The sequence below is a fragment of the Rattus rattus genome, chromosome X (genome assembly GCF_011064425.1).
Source record: "Rattus rattus isolate New Zealand chromosome X, Rrattus_CSIRO_v1, whole genome shotgun sequence".
NCBI lineage: Eukaryota > Metazoa > Chordata > Mammalia > Rodentia > Muridae > Rattus > Rattus rattus.
Genome location: NC_046172.1, coordinates 13,489,608 through 13,508,846, shown reverse-complemented (window position 1 = coordinate 13,508,846; position 19,239 = coordinate 13,489,608). Strand labels below are relative to the sequence as shown.

General features: G+C 44.1%; 1 protein-coding gene across 1 annotated transcript; it reads left to right on the top strand.

Annotated features, from left to right (window-relative positions):
- The first annotated feature begins 14,830 nt into the window (after positions 1–14,830).
- On the top strand, positions 14,831–18,936 carry Gpr173 (G protein-coupled receptor 173). Its single transcript, XM_032889615.1, has 2 exons — positions 14,831–16,057; positions 17,967–18,936. The coding sequence occupies exon 1, from the start codon at positions 14,927–14,929 to the stop codon at positions 16,046–16,048; it is 1,122 nt and encodes a 373-aa protein (XP_032745506.1). The 5' UTR covers positions 14,831–14,926; the 3' UTR covers positions 16,049–16,057; positions 17,967–18,936.
- The last annotated feature ends 303 nt before the right edge of the window (positions 18,937–19,239 follow it).

Below are 19,239 nucleotides of genomic sequence, written 5' to 3'. Positions count from 1 at the left end.
AACATCCAGAGAAAGTAAAATCTATATGGCACACTTCAGTAAACTAAAGTCTATTTAGAGGTGCAGGAGTTTGATAAACAGACATTCCCAACATTTTCTTCATATTATACATTTATAAGAAGAAACTGCAAAGTTTTAGGGGATTTATTAAGTATTAAATTTGTATACAGCTTTCAAATAAAGTCTTTTTGCAGATTATTTCATGACACACTAGATTGCTCCTCTCAATGCATAACATCTGCTTTGCCTCCCTCCCTCTCTCCCTCTCTCCCTCTCTCCCTTCCTTCCTTCCTTTCTTTTTTTTTTTTTTTTTTTTTTTTTAGAAACAGTGTCTTACTAGCCCACAGCTCACTGTATTACCCAGGCACAGCTTCAAACTGCTTCTTAGCAGGACGTTGTGGAGTACACCTTTAATCCCAGTGCTTTCGAAGCAGAGACATGCGGATCTCTGTATTTTAGCTCTGCCTGCTCTACATAGTAAGTTCCAATATAGCCAGAGTCGCATGGTGAAACCCTGTCTCAAAAAAGCAAACAAAAGTAAATAAAAACATGCTTCTTCCTCCCAAATGTGTTTACAGGGATGCACCACGCCTAGGTCAGAGTGTAATTTTTTTTTTCAAGACAGGTCTCAATATTTAGTTTTGGCCAACCTGAGGCTAGCTATGTAGACCAGACTGGCCTCGAAATCATAGAGATTTACCTGCCTTACCCTCCTGAGTGCTGGGACTAAAGGCATGCACCACCATGCTCAGCTCAGAGTATAGCTTTACTCACTGATGGGAATACATAGTGGTCATCAATGGCTACTTTCTGTGAGCCTTTGGTCATGACTACCATGACTTCTGATATTATCAATCCATTCTTTTTTGTGCTCATTTTTATCTGGATTCAGTAAATCAATTTGGTAATTGTATTTCTCGGTGAAAACTACAAACGACAGCAACAAAAAGCATCAAGTAATAACATACAGTTTTGGCACATATAAACTTCTACATGGCCTGCCACTTAATCTTGGGAGCCATGTACAAGGTAACCGAGGAGTTGGCTCGGGCACATTTGCCCTAATTTTCTCATAATTCACTTGAATGTATAAAACACAGCTATATGATTCTACAGATCAACAAAGCCCATTTCAAAAACGAAAGAAAGAAAAAGGAAGGAAGACTTGCCATGCAAGCATGAAGACCCAAGTTCAAATACTCAGAGCCTTCTTGAACCCAGATGCAGCAGTGAGCATATCTAATCATGCACTTACACGAGATGGGAAGTGGACGGAAAACTCCGCAGAAGTTTTGGGGCTAGCTAGCAATGGCATAGACAGTAACAAACAATAAAGACCTCGCTCAAAGTGGAAAGCAAGGACTGACACATAGGATAGTCCTCTAACCTCCACACATGTGTGCCCACACTGCACATACACACACAGATGCACATAAAAGTCTTGTAATAGGTGCGCATGAATTATGAATCTAACAGATAATTATCATTTGAAGTATCTTAAAATTATGATGAAACATTGCCTCTAAGTAGACATAGACTTGGCTCTATACATATTCTATCATTCCTATTGCAACACCAAGTAGACATCACTCCAGGAGCCATACTTAACCTCCATTTTCCGAACTTGGAGTTTTACTGTGAATCTATAAGCCATGTCAATGCTGTCTACTTTGATGTTTGAGTGTCTTCAAATACAGTACTGGGCATGTAGCTTAGCTGGCATAGTGCTCACCTAGCATTCATGAAGTCCTGAGTTCAATCCCCAGCAGCCCTAAGACAGGTGTAGTAGTACCTGTCTATAACCTCAGCACTGGGGAAGTGGAGACAAGAGGATCAGAAGTTCAAGGTTATCCTCATTTACATAGAGTGTTCAAGAACGAGCAAGGCTACATAACACCCTGATGCATAAAAAAAAAATATATGGCTATTGGTTTTATGTAATTCTATCCTCATATGTTAAAAGGGGGATATGTTGAAGCCAGTTGAATATCAAATCTGCAAAAGAACCAGACACAAAGAAGTAATTTGAATGCTTTTAGCTTATAATACTTTTTAAAAATTAATGTTTATTTATGTTTTTATTTGGTAAGGGGACTGGTGGTTCACATATGCCACTAAATACATGTGGAAGTCACAGGACAACTTGCAGGAGTTCATTCTCTCAACCACGTGGGTCCCAGGAATCAAAATTAGGTCTTCAGACTTGACAGAAATCACCTTTACCTTCTGAGCCATATCTTACTACCACTCCTGATATTTTTTTATAAAATTCCTACACACTTAGATTTGAAACAGAAAAATATATGTCTGATTTCAATTCTTCACACGAAACTAAAAGATACATGGAAACTGCGTTGCACTTGGTTAAATTCATCATTTAGTTAGTCAGTTCATCATGTATTGTAGAAATTAGACTTACCAAGTTTTACAAGTGACTCTGGTGTTACCAAAACCAGCTTGTCATCACAACAGTAGCATCCGGTCTCGTCTACATACAGAGCTCCAGGCCAGTTAAAGATACATAATGGGACCCTGTCTCTAAACAAAACAAAAACCAGTACCATCAATCCATAGACCTATGCAATTTCCATATTTCAAGTTATGCGTGAGTAAATTTCTTAGTTTATTTTCTACTAATTGCATTTCTCTTCAAGATCTCTGATTGGTACTGCAGACTAAGCATATGTGAACGATATCTATAAGTCAGTATATAGTAAATTCCTTTCAGTTCAACAGTTTTTTTAAGCTAGTGCCACATCTGATCTGATAGCAGTGTGTCTTCTAATAGCAATAATTAAAACTGCCCCTTTGCTTATTCTCTTTACTTCATCCATCCCAAATATATTGTGGACAATTTCCCTGCAGAATGCTAGCAGTAAGATTTTGTTTAGCTTTTCTTGTTAAGTTTGCAACCCTATCACTAACTGACTGAGCTCTGTATAAGAATAGTCTAACCATCATAAAATATTTCGGTTCCTTACTTTGGACTTCCAAGTGCTTTAAAATATTTATTTTAGATATATTTTATGTATTCTTAGTGTATGCGCATGCATGTGTTTATGTGTGTTATGTGCATACCTGGTGCCCGCAAGGGTAGTACAGTGTCAGATCTCTCAGAACTGGAGTTAGAGATGGATGTGAACAATAACGTGGGAGCTGAAAACCAAACCCAGGTTCTCCCCAAGAGCAACAAGGTTCATAACCTCTGTGCCTTCTTTCCAGCCCTGTGCTTTCTTTTTTTAAACTCAGAGTTCACTCGTGCTACCAGTATGAGCCCCAAGTGCTTTTTTAAATCTGAATTTTAGATGCTGTGGTGGTACAGTCCTATAATTCCAGTAGTCAGGAAGCTAAGGCAGGAGGATTATTGGATTATTAGGAGTTTATTGACACCTGAGGCTATGTAGTGAATATGGTGGTTATGAGGTCATCCATGGCTACCTAGACCTTGTTTTGTTTTTTTTTTTAAATCCAAATGAATCTCTCTCTCTCTCTCTCTCTCTCTCTCTCTCTCTCTCTCTCTCTCTCTTTCATTCCCCCTTTCCCCTTTCTCCTTTCCTCTTTTCCTACCTCTCTCACGAACTTCCCCAGGCCCCCTACATGGTAAGCCAGCACTCTACCTACCATTAAGCTTCATGCCCAGTTCCTATATCTTTTTATTGAAGGGTACAACAATGTGTGGCTTCTGAAACTGAATTTTCACTGCATTCTTTGGAAAGAAACACTGAGAAAAAAAAAAAAATCATAAAATCCCAGGCTGACCTTTGATAAATCAATTCAATTAAACTATTACCTTGGTTTCTTTTCTATTGTTGTGTTAGTACCATGACCAAAAGCAACTTGGGGGATAAGGTTTATTTCAGCTGACAGCTCACAGTACATCATGAAGGGAAATTGGGGCAGAAACTCAAGGCAAGAACCTTCAGGCAGAAACTGAAGCAGAACCATGGAGTAACACTGCTTATTGGCTTGTTCCTCAGTCAGCTTTCTTACATAACCCAGGACCAATAGCCCAGGGATAGCACCACCCACATCAACCATGAATCAAGAAAATATCCCCTACAGACTTGCATACAGGCCAATCTATGGAGATATTTTCACAGTTAAGGTTCCCTCTTCCCAAATGACCCTAGCTGTGTCAAGTTAACAAAAAACTAACCAGCACAGCTATTGTATAGCCTCATTAATTTATCAACAAATATTTTCACCTTAAACTACAAGGACATAAATGTGGAATCCACCAAGAATCAGATTTGGCTAAGTTTTAATAGTGGATGCCAATAGAGAGTAAATCAATAAATAGACTGAGAAATAATAAAAAAACATATTATGATATTTACAGATTACAAAACTGAGGGTTGGGGCTGGGATTTAGCTCAGTGGTAGAGCGCTTACCTAGGAAGCGCAAGGCCCTGGGTTCGGTCCCCAGCTCCAAAAAAAGAACCAAAAAAAAAAACTGAGGGTTAAGAGAAGTGGATAGGGTTATAGACAGAAAAAAATTAGCCTCTGGATATATAATGGAATATCTGGGCATTGAATTCATCAAGGTTCATTGTGGTGTTCCATCTTGCATTTTAATGTTTGAAATAACTAGGATAAAGAGTTCTTTTTATAAAAAAATAACAGTCAAGGAAATTAATTGAATGATTATACTCTCTTTAGAAACACCAAATATTGGGGCTGGAGAGATGGCTCAGTGGTTAAGAGCACCGACTGCTTTTCCTGAGGTCCTGAGTTCAAATCCCAGCAACCACATGGTGGCTCACAACCATCTGTAATGAGATCCAGTGCCCTCTTCTGGTGTGTCTGAAGACAACTACAGTGTACTCATATATACAATAAATAAATCTTAAAAAAAAAAAACACCAAATACAATAATACAATGCATAATCAGAAATCGGAAATGCTCCACAATCTGAATTTTTTTAATGCTAACATTGATGCTACAAGTGGTAGGTTTCCCCCTCGTCTTGTGACAGGTCACAGGCAAAAGTTAGACATGCTAAAATATTGCATGAAATCATCTTTATGCTGTGTGTAAGATTTATACAATATACAAATGAACTGCACGTTTGCATTTAGTTCTCACCCCAAGATGACGCACTGTATCTAGACAAATATTCCAGAATCTGAAAAAGTCCAGTATCTAACATACCTCTACTCCTGAGCATTTTTGGATGAGAGATAAGCAAGCTGTAGTCTGTAGCAATAATCATACAACACTCACCCCTCCACCCTCCTCATCCGTTTCCTCCCCCTGTGAGCATATGCATGCTACACAAAGGTAGCACCACTAAGCCACACCCCAACTCTTCTATTTTTAGGTGAGGAAAAAGTAAGAAGAAGAATAAAATTTAAAAACAGATTAAAAAAAACAAAAATGCAAACCACCATACACGTAGATATAGGCCAAGTCAAAAATCTCACTTATGATAAATAAGAGGAAGATAATAATCAAGCTGTCTGGGATGTTTTTAAGAAGCTATTGAAAAACAGTGTACTTCTTGCCACAGCCTCCTGTGCCTGTCTTTACTCAAGCTTCCTGGTGTGGCAAGTACCCTAGCAGCCAGGTAGCTTCTCTACTCATATTTCCCCGTATACCTGCAGGGGTTAGCTGACTGCTGCACATGAGCAGATTTTTATTATTTCTGTTGCTGGATATGTATAATGTGTGTAAAAGCAAATTAGTATGTTTACACACATTTGTCCATATGCAATGTCTGTTTATAGTCCAATATCTGCACATCCAAGTGAATTTTTGTCTGTCTGATTGCACTTGCATATTGCTAAAGTATATGTGAGAGTATGATCCTCTCTGTTCTTTTGCAGATATGTTAGAGCTATTACACTTCCATATATCAGTGGGAGTTTATATATTAATAGACAGGTACACTTATGTGGCAGGATGTAGATATCTATATTGTCGGGGGTGCCTAATCTATGTGAGGGGAAATAAGTTGGTTTCTTTGTGGTAAAGGATACTCGTATATATGAGCAATCTTTACTTGCCTGCAAAGATATCTGTAGGTATCTCAGGGGGATTCTGTGTATACATAACCAAGAAGCACGTTTCAAGTGTTTGTGAATTTGACGATGTGAGTGATATTTAATATAATAGTGTTTGTATATGTGATGATGCTCTGAAATTTTCACCTATGTGGGAGTATTTAAGCAATCAGATATATCAGCTCAGTGGTTATATAGAAGTCTCTGTGTAAAATGACAGTAGGTTTGAGTGTGTGTGTGTGTGTGTGTGTGTGTGTGTGTGTGTGTGTGTGTGATGTGTATTAGGAGAATGCTAAGGGAAGGCAGAGTTGTAAACCATTGCATATGTGTATGTGAGACAGTGTCTACACTGATGACCAATTCTCGGCCCTCACTTCACGTGCCTTTTATGTAACAAACTCGTTACATAAAATTTGCCCTTTACTATCTGGAAATGGAGTTTGTAGATAATACATTTCTGTACATGTCATTTCCAAAGAAATCCATACTGTACCTACGTAATGTACATATTGTATTAACTATAATACAAATAAGAAATTATTTATCATAATTTTTATTTAGATGTATAAATGTTTGGATATGGCACTCCAGGAGATTCAAAAAATAATTGGAGACTTACAATAAATGTAGTTTACAAGAGAAGTCAGGCTCACAAAGGACAGGAAAATGATAAGCAGAGGCTTCGTATTGACATTTTACAAACTAATGAACTTCACTGAAAAGCAAACTACAATCTCCTCTTGATTCATAGGACAGCCACATCCCTGGGTAATTCCTGGTATGCTGAAACTAGATGAAGAAAAAAAAATCTCATCTTAATATAAAAAGATTCTAGGGGGCTGGAGAGATGGTTCAGTGGTTAAGAGCACTGACTGCTCTTCCAGAGGTCCTGAGTTCAAATCCCAGCAACCACATGGTGGCTCACAACCATCTGTAATAAGATTGATGCCCTGTTCTGGTGTGTCTGAAGACAGTTACAGTGTACTTATATATAATCAATAAGTCTTTTAAAAAGGATTCTAGGCTCAGCTAATTATGAGCTCAAAATCATAGGAGTTGCAGGTCATATGTTAGTAATGTCAGAAGACCCCACATATCACTAAGTGATGAACTCTCCCTCCCTCCCTCTCTCTCTCTCACTCTCCCTCCCCCTCCCCTCAGATTCCAAATGATTTCCTATAGATTTCCAAAATGTCCTCTAGAGGGCAGTAATGCCTTTGTAAAGGACAAAGCCCTGGTACTAAGAACTACCTCATCTGTGCCTGCTCACCTCTGGTGCATTGTGTGTGTGTGTGTGTGTGTGTGTGTGTGTGTGTGTGTGTGTGTGTGTGTGTGTGTGTGTGTGTGTGTGTGTGCGTGTGTGTGTGTGTGCGTGTGCGTGTGCGTGTGTGTGTGTGTGTGTGTGTGTGTACCACTGGGCTTACCTCTCAAGCACTGTGCATGTGTGTGTATGCATATATATATATAATCTCGACTGTCCATGAGTTTGGGAAAGCCTGTGAGTGTGTAGGTCTATCCACAAGGTGTCTAGACACAGGCAGGTATTTTCTGTGCACACATTTATCCTTTGGCTCAACTGGGCCTCAGCTACAACTGCCAGACTGTGCTTTAAGAGCCCCTAACCTCATTAATACAACCTTTTGTTGTTTTTTTGTTTTGTTTGTTTTTTTTTGGGTTTGTTGTTGTTGTTGTTTTTGTTGTTGTTGTTTTGTTTTGTTTTGTTTTGTTTTCTTTCTTTTTTCTTTTTTTCCGGAGCTGGGGACCTTGCTCTTCCCAGGGCCTTGCGCTTGCTAGGCAAGCGCTCTACCACTGAGCTAAGTCCCCAACCCCAGATGTATAGTTTTAAAAGTAAGTATACAATCAAACATTTACTATTGGGTTGGAGATTTGGCTCAGTGGCAGAGCGCTTGCCTATAAGCGCAAAGGCCTGAGTTCGATCCCCAGCTCCAAAAAAAAAAAAAAAAACTAGGAAACATTTACTATTAACAAGCTTATTTGAAACAATTCTCAGACGTGCATATAATTTTACTATTCAAGACAAAAGTAAATTTGCATGCTTAGATGTGCTTTTTTACATAAATAATTAAATATTATCTGAATATTTGATACTGAAACATATAAGGCATCTTCAATGTTTTTAAGAGTTGACTGGCATTTTGATTTTATAGCTGTCAATGCTAAGAACCTCACTTCACTTAAACACATAGTACAAAATGGCAGAAGTACAGTTAGGGACATTCCAAAGTTTGATGGAAATTCTGCCCTATTTACAAGCCAAAACTCATCTAATGGTTTTTTATGACACTCAAACCAACAACTCAAATGGCAAATTTTTATTTTTTTTAATTGTTTTGGCAGGTGTTTGAGACAGGGTCTCTCTTTGTAAGCTCTGGCTGCCCTGCAATTTTCTATGTAGACCAGGCTGCCCTCAAATTCACAGAGATCCATCTGAAATGGCATTTTTTAAATCAGATATTCTAATACAATACAATATAATGGCATGCTATTTTGATACTTACATGACCGTAGGAAAGTATTAAAGGTTTTAATTTTCTGCATTTAAACCATTTGTTTTATAAAAGAAAAACAATTGTATGTACAACAAAAACACTGCAATTCATAGCATACATTATTGTCAAGTCTTCACGGGGGCATTTCAGGTACCATTTATTGTCATTGGGCTGTATAGTGGCATGTACAGTGCAAAATGTTCGTGTTGTATGCTCAAAGCCATGGCTTCAGTAACGTTGCACCTACAATGTAGCATGAACAACTGCTGTCAGAAACATGTGGGATTCATCACACTTATGATTTTTAATTAAATTTTGGTCATTACATATCCAGAAATTGAACCCTCCATATTCAGTTATGCAGCCCCATAGGTTAGTAATTCATTCAGTTACAAACAATGGTTTAAGGAGCTGTGTTCTAGACAGTTGAATGGTTGGTTGGTTGGTTGGTTGGTTGGTTGGTTGGTTGGTTTTTCCTGTGGCTTTCCTTCTCTACCTTTTCTGTCTCCTCTCTTGCCCATTCACTGTTGCTCTGTTATCTGTCTCTTATAAGTCACTCTTCCTCCCCTCTTTTTTCCATTTCTGTCTCTTCCCCTGTCCTTTTTCTGTTTTTTCTGTCTTTCCTTCTCCTATGTCACCATCTAGATGCCTGTCACATGAATGTCTTTCTTTGTCACTCCCTGTGTATCTAACTATCACTTACAATCAATCTGTCTCTATGCCTAATCTTTACCCCTTGTCTCCCCTTAAGGCGAAGGTGTATTGTGTGTGTGTGTGTGTGTGTGTGTGTGTGTGTGTGTGTGTGTGTGTGTGTGCGCGCGCGCGCCTTCGGTTATACATGATGGACAACTGTCTGCAGTCCTGGAAAGGGTGGGAGACATCAAGTCTTGAGGGACTGAAAGAGATCTATCTTCCTTTCTCTCTAACTCCTGCCCTAGCACCTTCTTTTTCTAAGTAGGGCATTGGCTATGAGATTTATTGGTACTGTTAAAAAAAAAATTCCTGTTTTTCCTGCTTTTAGGTGACAGGCCAGATTGTTTTGAGCTAGAAACAATGCAAAGGGGACAACTTTACTAAGGAGTTGGCAAGAAGGCATTTGATTCAAGACCCATCTCCCTAACCTAGCCTTCACTTCATACTCTAATGGTAATCCTGGGCCTCTCCAGTTCCATGTGGCCTGGCCCAGCTCCCTTCCCTCTAGGAAATGCTGTCACACAACAGGCACTTTCCTACTCCTAATGCTATTCTTTCAGCAAATCCAGGATGAATACTTTCATGGAGCCCTCTACACTCAGTTCAGTCTAGTTCTTCAGCCAATTAACTTGGCATCTTTTCAGCAGGAACCTACTTTGTGCATGTTACTGACCTTTTAGAGGGGAGGGTACCTACCCACCCTGCCCTTGTGGAGCTTCTGTTCTAATAGGATGAGGCAAGTAATAATCTAAATTTGAAGAGTAAATGATATAATTAGAAGACAGAGATTCTCGTAAGAAAGGAAAGGGGCATGGAGATATTATGATCTCTTACCTGGATTAATAATGAAGCCTCACTAATCTCCCTACATCTACCTTTATGGAACATGCCCTATTTTCACAGCAACAAATAGAATCTTATTCACCCCTGAACCAGAATCACATCTTATCTTTGTTCAAAAGCCTCCCAAGTAATTCTGAATCAAAGTCCTCACTATGGCCTCTATGCTACATCCTCGCCAACCCTCTGACTGACATCACCTCCTAACACTTGCCTCTTGCTCAATATTCCACCCACCGTGACTTCCTTGCTCTTTCCCTGTGTGCCATGAATAGCTCCATCTCAGAGCCTTTGTCCTGTTTTTTTTTTCTGCCTAGAGTTCTAGTCTCCCAAACAGCCAATGAACTTACATCCTCACCTTTTTGCTTAGATGACTCCTCCTTTGTCGACCCTTCCTTATCCACCTCATCAACAACTGCAATACCTTCCTCACCTCTAGCACTTTAAATCCTCTTCCCCTACTTTACAATTATATTTTACACTATTGTCATCAACTTCACCTATGTCTCTTCTGGTTACCTAGAATGTCGATTATAACAAGAGTAGGAATCTTTTGGGTTGATGTTTTGGGTTTTTTGTTTGATTGGTTTGGGGGTTTTGTTTTGTTTTCGTTTTTGTTTTTCAAGACAGGGTTTCTCTGTGAAGCCCTGGGTGTCCTGGAACTCTATCTGCAACTCAGGCTGGCCTCGAACTCAGGGTCTGCCTCTGCCTCTGCCCCTGCCTCTTCCTCTGCCTCTGCCTCTCTCTGCCTCTGCCTCCTCTCTGTCCTGCCTCTGCCTCTCTGCCTCTGTCTCTCTGTCTCTATCTCTCTATCTGCCTCTGCCTCTGCCTCTCTGCCTCTGCCTCTGCCTCTGTCTCTGCCTCTGCCTCTGCCTCTTCCTCTCTGCCTCTGCCTCTCTGCCTCTCTCTGCCTCTGCCTCTGCCTCTGCCTCTCTGCCTCTGCCTCTGCCTCTTCTCTGCCTCTGCCTCTGCCTCTCTGCCCTCTGCCTCTCTGCCTCTCTGCTCCTCTGCCTCTGCCTCTGCCTCTGCCTCTGTCTCTCTCTCTGCCTCTCTGCCTCTCTCTCTCTCTCTCTCTCTCCCTCTCTCTCTCTGTCTCTGCCTCTGCCTCTGTCTCTCTGCCTCTGTCTCTCTGCCTCTCTGCCTCTGCCTCTGCCTCTCTGCCTCTGCCTCTCTGCTCTCTGCTCTCTCTGCCTCTCTGTCTCTCTGCCTCTCTGCCTCTGCCTCTCTGCCTCTGCCTCTCTGCCTCTGTCTGTCTCTGCCTCTGCATCTCTGCCTCTGCGTCTGCCTCTGCCTCTGCCTCTGCCTCTGCTCTGCCTCTGCCTCTGCCTCTGCCTCTCTGCCTCTCTGCCTCTCTGCCTCTCTGCCTCTCTCTTCCTCTCTCTTCCTCTCTCTGCCTCTCTCTTCCTCTCCTCTGGCTCTCCTCTGCCTCTCTGCCTCTGCCTCTCTGCCTCTGCCTCTCTGCATCTGTCTCTCTGCCTCTTTGCCTCTGCATCTCTGCCTCTCCCTCTGCCTCTGCCTCTGCCTCTGCTTCTCTTTCTGCCTCTGCCTCTGCTTGCCTCTGCTTCTGCTTCTGCCTCTGCCTCTGCTTCTGCTTCTGCTTATGCCTGTGCTCTGCCTCTGTGTCTGCCTCTGCCTCTGCCTCTGTCTCTCTGCCTCTCTCCTCTCTGCCTCTCTGCCTCTGCCCTCGGTCTCTGTCTCTCTGCATCTCTGCCTCTGACTCTGCCTCTGCCTCTCTGCCTCTCTGTCTCTGTCTCTCTGCCTCTGTCTCTGCCTCTCTATCTCTCTGCCTCTGCCTCTGCCTCTCTGTCTCTCTCTCTCTGCCTCACCCTCTGCCTCTCTCTCTGTGCCTCTGTCTCTCTGTCCCTCTGTCTTCCTCTCTCTGCCTCTGCCTCTCTGCCTATGCCTCTCTCCATGCCTCCCTGCCTCTCTGTTTCTGCCTCTGCCTCTGTCTCTCTGATGCCTCTGCCTCTCTCTCTGCCTCTCTGCCTCTGCCTCTCTTATGCCTCTCTGCTTCTCTGCCTCTCTGCCTCTGCCTCTCTGCCTCTCTCCCTCTGCCTCTGCCTCTGTCTCTCTGCCTTTCTGTCCTCTGCCTCTCTCTTTCTGTCCGCTGCCTCTGCTTCTGCCTCTGCCTCTGCCTCTGCCTCTCTGCCCTCTGCCTCTCCCTCTCTGCCTCCTCTCTGCCTCTCTACCTCTCTGCCTCTCCCTCTGCCTCTGCCTATCTGCCCTCTCTCTCTCTGCCTCTCTCCTCTGCCTCTCCTCTCTGCTCTCTGCCTCTCCCTCTCTGCCTCTGCCTCTCTCCCTCTGCCTCTGCCTCTGCGTCTGCCTCTGCCTCTGCCTCTCTCTGCCTCTCTCTCTCTGCCTCTGCCTCTGCCTCTCTCTGCCTCTGTCTCTCTGCCTCTCTCCTCTGCCTCTGCCTCTGCCTCTGCGTCTGCCTCTGCCTCTGCCTCTGTCTCTCTGCCTCTGCCTCTGCTCTCTGCCTCTCTGCCTCTGCCTCTGCCTCTCTGCCTGCCTCTGCCCTCTGCCTCTCTCTCTGCCTCTGCCTCTGTCTCTGTCTCTCTGCCTCTCTGCCTCTCTGCCTCTTCCTCTCTGCCTCTTCCTCTCTGCCTCTGCCTCTGCTCTCTGCCTCTGCCTCTGCCTCTGTCTCTCTGCCTCTCTGTCTCTCTGCCCTCTGTCTCTCTGCCTCTGCCTCTCTGTCTCTCTCCTTCTTCCTCTCTGCCTCTGCTTCTCTGTCTCTCTGTCTCTGCCTCTACCTCTGCCTCTCTGTCTCTCTGTCTCTGCCTCTGCCTCTGCCTCCTCTGCCTCTGTCTCTCTGCCTCTCTGCCTCTGCCTCTCTGCCTCTCTGCCTCTGCCTCTCTGCCTCTGCTTCTCTCTGCCTCTGCCTCTGCCTCTGCTCTGCCTCTCTGCCTCTGTCTCTCTGCCTCTGCCTCTCTGCCTGCCTCTCTGCCTCTGTCTCTCTGCCTCTCTGCCTCTGCTCTCTCTCTCTCTGCCTCTCTCTCTGTCTCTCTCTCTCTCTCTGTCTCTCTCTCTCTCTCTCTCTCTGCCTCTGTCTCTGCCTCTCCCTCTCTCTCTCTCTCTCTCTCTCCCTCTCTCTCTCTCTCTCTGCCTCTGCCTCTGCCTCTCTGCCCTCTCTGCTCTCTCTCTCTCTGCTCTCTCTCTATCCTCTGCCTCTCCCTCCCTCTCTGCCTCTGTCTCTCTCTCTTTCTCTCTCTCTCTCTGTCTCTCTCTCTCTCTCTCTCTCTCTCCCTCTCTCTCTCTCTCTCTCTCTCTCTCTCTCTCTCTCTCTCTCTCTCTCTCTCTCTCTCTCTCTCTGCCTCTGCCTCTCTGCCTCTGCCTCTTCCTCTCTGCCTCTCTGCCTCTCTGCTTCTCTGCCTCTCTGCTTCTCTGCCTCTGCTTCTGCCTCTGCCTCTGCCTCTGCCTCTCTGCCTCTCTGCCTCCCAAGTGCTAGAGTAGCAATCCTTTATCTGTTTGATTCACAACTGTATTCCCAGAGCATAAAACAGTACATGACCAAAATTCAAGAAATATTTTTCAATGGACCAGCACAAACATACCTATATTTGTATGTTCATACAGAATCCTAAATTAACACAAAATAAAGCCAGAGGCTTCATCATAATCCACATGCCTACAATATTTGGTCTTCTGTGACTTCACTTCCTACCACTGTATCTCTGAAATATACCATTTAACAAGATTGATCTTCTCATTGCTCACAGAGCATGATGCACATATTTCCAACTATGAATAAGGATATATTTCTGGGCATGGTGGCATAGAACTGCAATCCTCAGACATGGGAGTCTGAGACAGGATGATCCCAATTCAAAGCCTGCCTGGACTGGGAAAAAATGTTCATAGCCAACCTGGTCAACTTCACAAGATCCTATTACAAAATTAAAAGGTTTAAAGAATGTTTAGAGATATAGCTCATTGGATGGCCTGAGACCCTAAATTCAATCCCCAGTATGGCAGAAAGAAAGAAAAAAAGAAAGAAAGAAAGAAAGAAAGAGAAGAGAAGAAAAGAAAAAAGTAAGCGAGGAAGGGAATAGGAGAGAGAAAAACACAGACATCTAATGAGTGACTGCCAATAGTGTAACAAAACAAAACATGAGGGGTTGGGGATTTAGCTCAGTGGTAGAGCGCTTGCCTAGGAAGCGCAAGGCCCTGGGTTCGGTCCCCAGCTCCAAAAAAAAAGAACCAAGAAAAAAAAAAAAAAACAAAACAAAACATGAAGTACAATAGAAGTGCATAAGTATATTACAATTAGGACAAATAGTGCATAAAACTTGTAGTTGAGGGGGTGTGTGTGTGTGTGTGTGTGTGTGTGTGTGTGTGTGTGTGTGTGTGTGTGACACACATAATTGTACTGGATTATGGGTAGCAATAAAAAATGCTTGACTACAACCTTAGGGCTTGTAAAAGGGAATCAGAGTTGTACCAACATGTACAACCCCACAGATCCATGAGTGGAGGAAGAAAGGAATCTGAGGACCTTAGGAGACATAAAGCACTTATACCCAGCAAGGAGGGGAGGGGCAGGAGTAGCTGGGGAGTCAATGGAAAGGGCTCAGACACACTAACCTGCCCTCTCTGTTTCTTTCTCGTCTGTTTCTCCCTCCCCTTATTCTGATCCATCCCTTCCACTTCAGTGTTGTTTTCTATCAATTTACATCCTTGTTTCCACTTTTCAATCTCATTTACCACTCTGTCTCTGCATTTTTCTGTCTCCTACCCTCATCTCTGTCTCTCTGTCTGCATCTCCCTCCATTGTTCCCATTTGCAGGTGTAGCTCAGCAAGAAAACTGATGGAGTCCGCCAGGGCCCATCAAATACTGAACTGGCCGATCCCATAGGGTTAGGGGTAGCCCTTACCCCTCAGTATGGCCAACACCGCCGGAGAGCCCGAAGAGGTGAGCGGCGCACTGTCCCTGCCATCAGCATCGGCTTATGTGAAGCTGGTGCTGCTGGGACTGATCATGTGTGTAAGCCTGGCAGGCAATGCCATCTTGTCCCTGCTGGTGCTCAAGGAGCGTGCCCTGCACAAGGCTCCTTACTACTTTCTGCTGGACCTGTGCCTAGCCGATGGCATACGCTCTGCCATCTGCTTCCCCTTTGTACTGGCTTCTGTGCGCCATGGCTCCTCATGGACCTTCAGTGCACTCAGCTGTAAGATTGTGGCCTTTATGGCTGTGCTCTTTTGCTTCCATGCGGCCTTCATGCTGTTCTGCATCAGCGTCACCCGCTACATGGCCATCGCCCACCACCGCTTCTATGCCAAGCGCATGACACTCTGGACATGCGCAGCTGTCATCTGCATGGCCTGGACCTTGTCTGTGGCCATGGCTTTCCCACCTGTCTTTGATGTGGGCACCTACAAGTTTATCCGAGAGGAGGACCAGTGCATCTTTGAGCATCGCTACTTCAAAGCAAATGACACTCTGGGCTTTATGCTTATGTTGGCTGTGCTCATGGCAGCCACACATGCTGTCTATGGCAAGCTGCTACTCTTCGAGTATCGTCACCGCAAGATGAAGCCAGTGCAGATGGTGCCCGCCATCAGCCAAAACTGGACATTCCATGGCCCTGGGGCTACCGGCCAGGCTGCTGCCAACTGGATCGCTGGCTTTGGCCGTGGGCCCATGCCACCAACTCTGCTGGGTATCCGGCAGAATGGGCATGCAGCTAGCCGGCGGCTACTGGGCATGGACGAGGTCAAGGGTGAAAAGCAGCTGGGCCGAATGTTCTACGCGATTACACTGCTCTTCCTGCTCCTCTGGTCACCATACATTGTGGCCTGCTACTGGCGAGTGTTTGTGAAAGCCTGCGCTGTGCCCCACCGCTACCTGGCCACTGCTGTTTGGATGAGCTTCGCCCAGGCTGCTGTCAACCCAATCGTCTGCTTCCTGCTTAACAAGGACCTCAAGAAGTGCCTGAGGACTCATGCCCCTTGCTGGGGCACAGGAGGTGCCCCAGCTCCCAGAGAACCCTACTGTGTCATGTGAAGCAAGCCAGTAGGTGATAGGCAGGGGGAAGTCATGATCACCATACTGGGGCCAACAGGGGAAGGGTGGGACCCATACAGAAGCCTTTTTTTTTTTTTGAGCTTCAGTCCAGGCTCTCAAACTATCCATAACTGAGGCATTTTGCCAACACCTCGCTAGGGTTGGAAACGGGGTGAAGAACTGGAAAAGAGGCATTTCTAGTTTTGTGGGGCATGTCCCTCAGCCTCCTCCACTTCTACAATCTCCTTTTCCCAGGCCTTCCCTTCCTTCCCTTCCCTTTCCCTTCTCCTATCTTTCTAAAATAACAATTCAGTAAATGAAAACAAACTGAAAATGCAGGGTTTTTAATAATAACAGCTGAGGAAACAGGCTTTCTTGCTTAAAATGTCCCTCCTTTTGACACTGTCAAGAAATGGGAAATTTCTACTGTAAAATAGATTCCCAGAGATCTTATTGCCCCCTGGGCTCCCATTTACCCTCCCCTTCTAAATCCTTTAGCAAGACTTGGATGTTTAGGAAATATTGACTTAAGTCTTCAGACAAGAGGGACCAAATAGGGTGCTGTATTCCTTGGGAGCAAGGATGTTTAAATTGCTATGTTGTGTGCAATGTTGTTTTTGGCTAACCTTGATCCAAAGCCCAGTCTCCAACCCCTCCCTACCATGTCCAGACTTTGAAGGTGTTTCTTGAGGCTCTGTTTGAGAAGACAAGAGCATACAAAGAAGGGCCTCCATGATGTGCCCAGGCTAGATGAAGAGAAGAATGAGAGATGTGCTCCTCAACCAAAATATGCCAAACTTAGCTACATTCACTCAAGCTTCCTCTTGACTCCCCTAACCTTTCCACCTAGGAATATATATCCACTTTAGTCCCCACTAGGGATGATGTGGGTACATGCTGACAGGAAAAGTCATCCATGGAAGTATAGGGAGATAGTTGAACTCTCCAGAGGAGCTAGAGTCCAGACTGTGGGGTCAGAGCTAAATTCAACCCCACAACTGTCTCTTGGGTTCACACTACTCCCCCCAAAGTGAAAATTTCTTTGGGGGCCTTGGTCAACAATAGTTATCCAGACTTGAAGGCACTGTGGAATTGAATCCATTCCTGCTTGACCTCTTCTTTTTGTCCCTTCCTAACTTCACAGTCCTTGAGCCCCTCCTTGGTTGGGCCCCAAGCATCGTTCCCAGAAGTTTTTTCTTTCTCCATCCACTCCTACCTATGTCCAAAGTGGAGCAGACTACACCCAAATTGCAAAGCTGGAAGGTCTCAAGCCTTTTTTTCCATGGACAGAGACCAACTTCAAGGCCAGTTCTGTAGACTGGTGAACCAAGTTGGAATTCTTTGCCTAAGTTTGGGGCAGTGGTGTCTCCATCCCTTTTCCTTCCTTATAAGCTCCTGTCAGAAACTCCACCTCTACCCCAAGATAGGCACTGAACTGAGGAAGTCTTGACCCAAAAGCAATGAAGGGGGCACTCTAGGCAGAAGAGATATTGTGACCCTGGTTGTGGAGTGGCCCTGGAAAAGCAAGCCAGAGGAGCTAAGAGGCTGGGAACATGTGTTTGGGGTGGGGCTATTCTCTCAGTGATGATGATAGGAATGCCTTTCTGAGGGCTGGGGTGCAAAGACCAAGGTGGGAGGGCAAATAGGGTAGACTCAGGAGGGTTTTCCTCCATTTCCCTTTTCTAACTGCCTGGATTCATCATTGGATTTTGTAAATGGAAAAAGTGAAATGAACAATGTTATATTGGATGTTCTCTCTCTCTCTCTCTCTCTCTCTCTCTCTCTCTCTCTCTCTCTCTCTGTGTGTGTGTGTGTGTGTATGTGTGTGTGTGTATACGTGTGTGTGCCCACGCACACACATGCGCCCCTGCACACATCTTTGTCTGTGTCTTCTATCTGTGTATGATCACGTGGGGAGGTATGATTGAATGAGATAGTGTGTGTCTGTGTGACTTTGTGTGGGTAAGAACCCTGAGGAAAACTTGCCTAGTGCACAGATGTGAGCAAATACATATATGTGAAGAAATAAAGTACACAACACACACACACACACACACACACACACACACACACACACACACACACACACACTGGAGAGGAGACAAAACTTAGTATGTGCCTGCAGCAGGAAATAGAGTGCTTAGGAGATGGAACCTGAAATTTTTTATGTATGTATGTGTCAAGAGAGTCAACTCCCATCTCATAAGGTTGTCTTCCCTTGGCCCAGCTTCTGAGCACCAGGTAAGGAGAGAATACTTTAGAACCCCATCTCTTCCCAGTGTCTGGAGATTCAGTCCTCACCCAAAATTCAAACAAGGTATTTCTTAAATTGGACCATCATGGAAATAGGAACTGGGAATGGAGGAGGGGTCAATCATGAAGGTAATAGGGTTAAGAAATGGCCCCCTGCAATGTAAAGGCTTTTAGAGGAACTGCTCAGCCTAAACTGGAAGTTCTTCTTAAGGTTCCACTGTATACAGCTGGGACTTTGTTCAGCTTTGACTAAATTCAGAAGGAAAGATGGCATGAAAAAAAAAAAAAAAAAGCCCGAGTCTAGGGGTCTACCCAACTGGCCTATTCCCTAGGCCCTCAATTAATTTACTATTTATTTATTTATTCCTTCAGGTGCACAGAATTGAGCTGACCCTATTCCTCAGTTCTTAGCATACTATATCATCATTGGTCCATGCAAGGTCCTGTTATTATTTTGCTTTGTCCCCTTCATCACCCATCCCTGATCCCATCCTTCCCAATCCCACATAGGCACCACTCTTATGTACTTAATGTGTGTCCTTCCAAACCACCGTTCATGTGTTTATTTACTTATGTGTATCTGTGGAAAATATATGATATTGATGTGTTTTAATTTACATAAACAGTATTGTACTATAAATCTTGTTCTGTTTCTTTTTTCACTCAACATTCTGTTTTTGCAAAATCCAGCCATGTTGCTATACACAGATCAAATTCATTCGAGTGGTTCATCTAAAACATATATCACATTTTATCCATTCTCCTGGTGATGGATTCTGAGGTTCCTTCCCTCTGCTACCACAGCAAGGCTGCAATGGGCAATTATCTCCTCTCCATAGGAACATCTAATTTAGAGGAAACAAGCTCAGAGAGGGGCAGTGATTTGGCTAGGGTCACAGTGGAAGTCACCTGCTATGTGGATTCTAGAACCAAAGCCA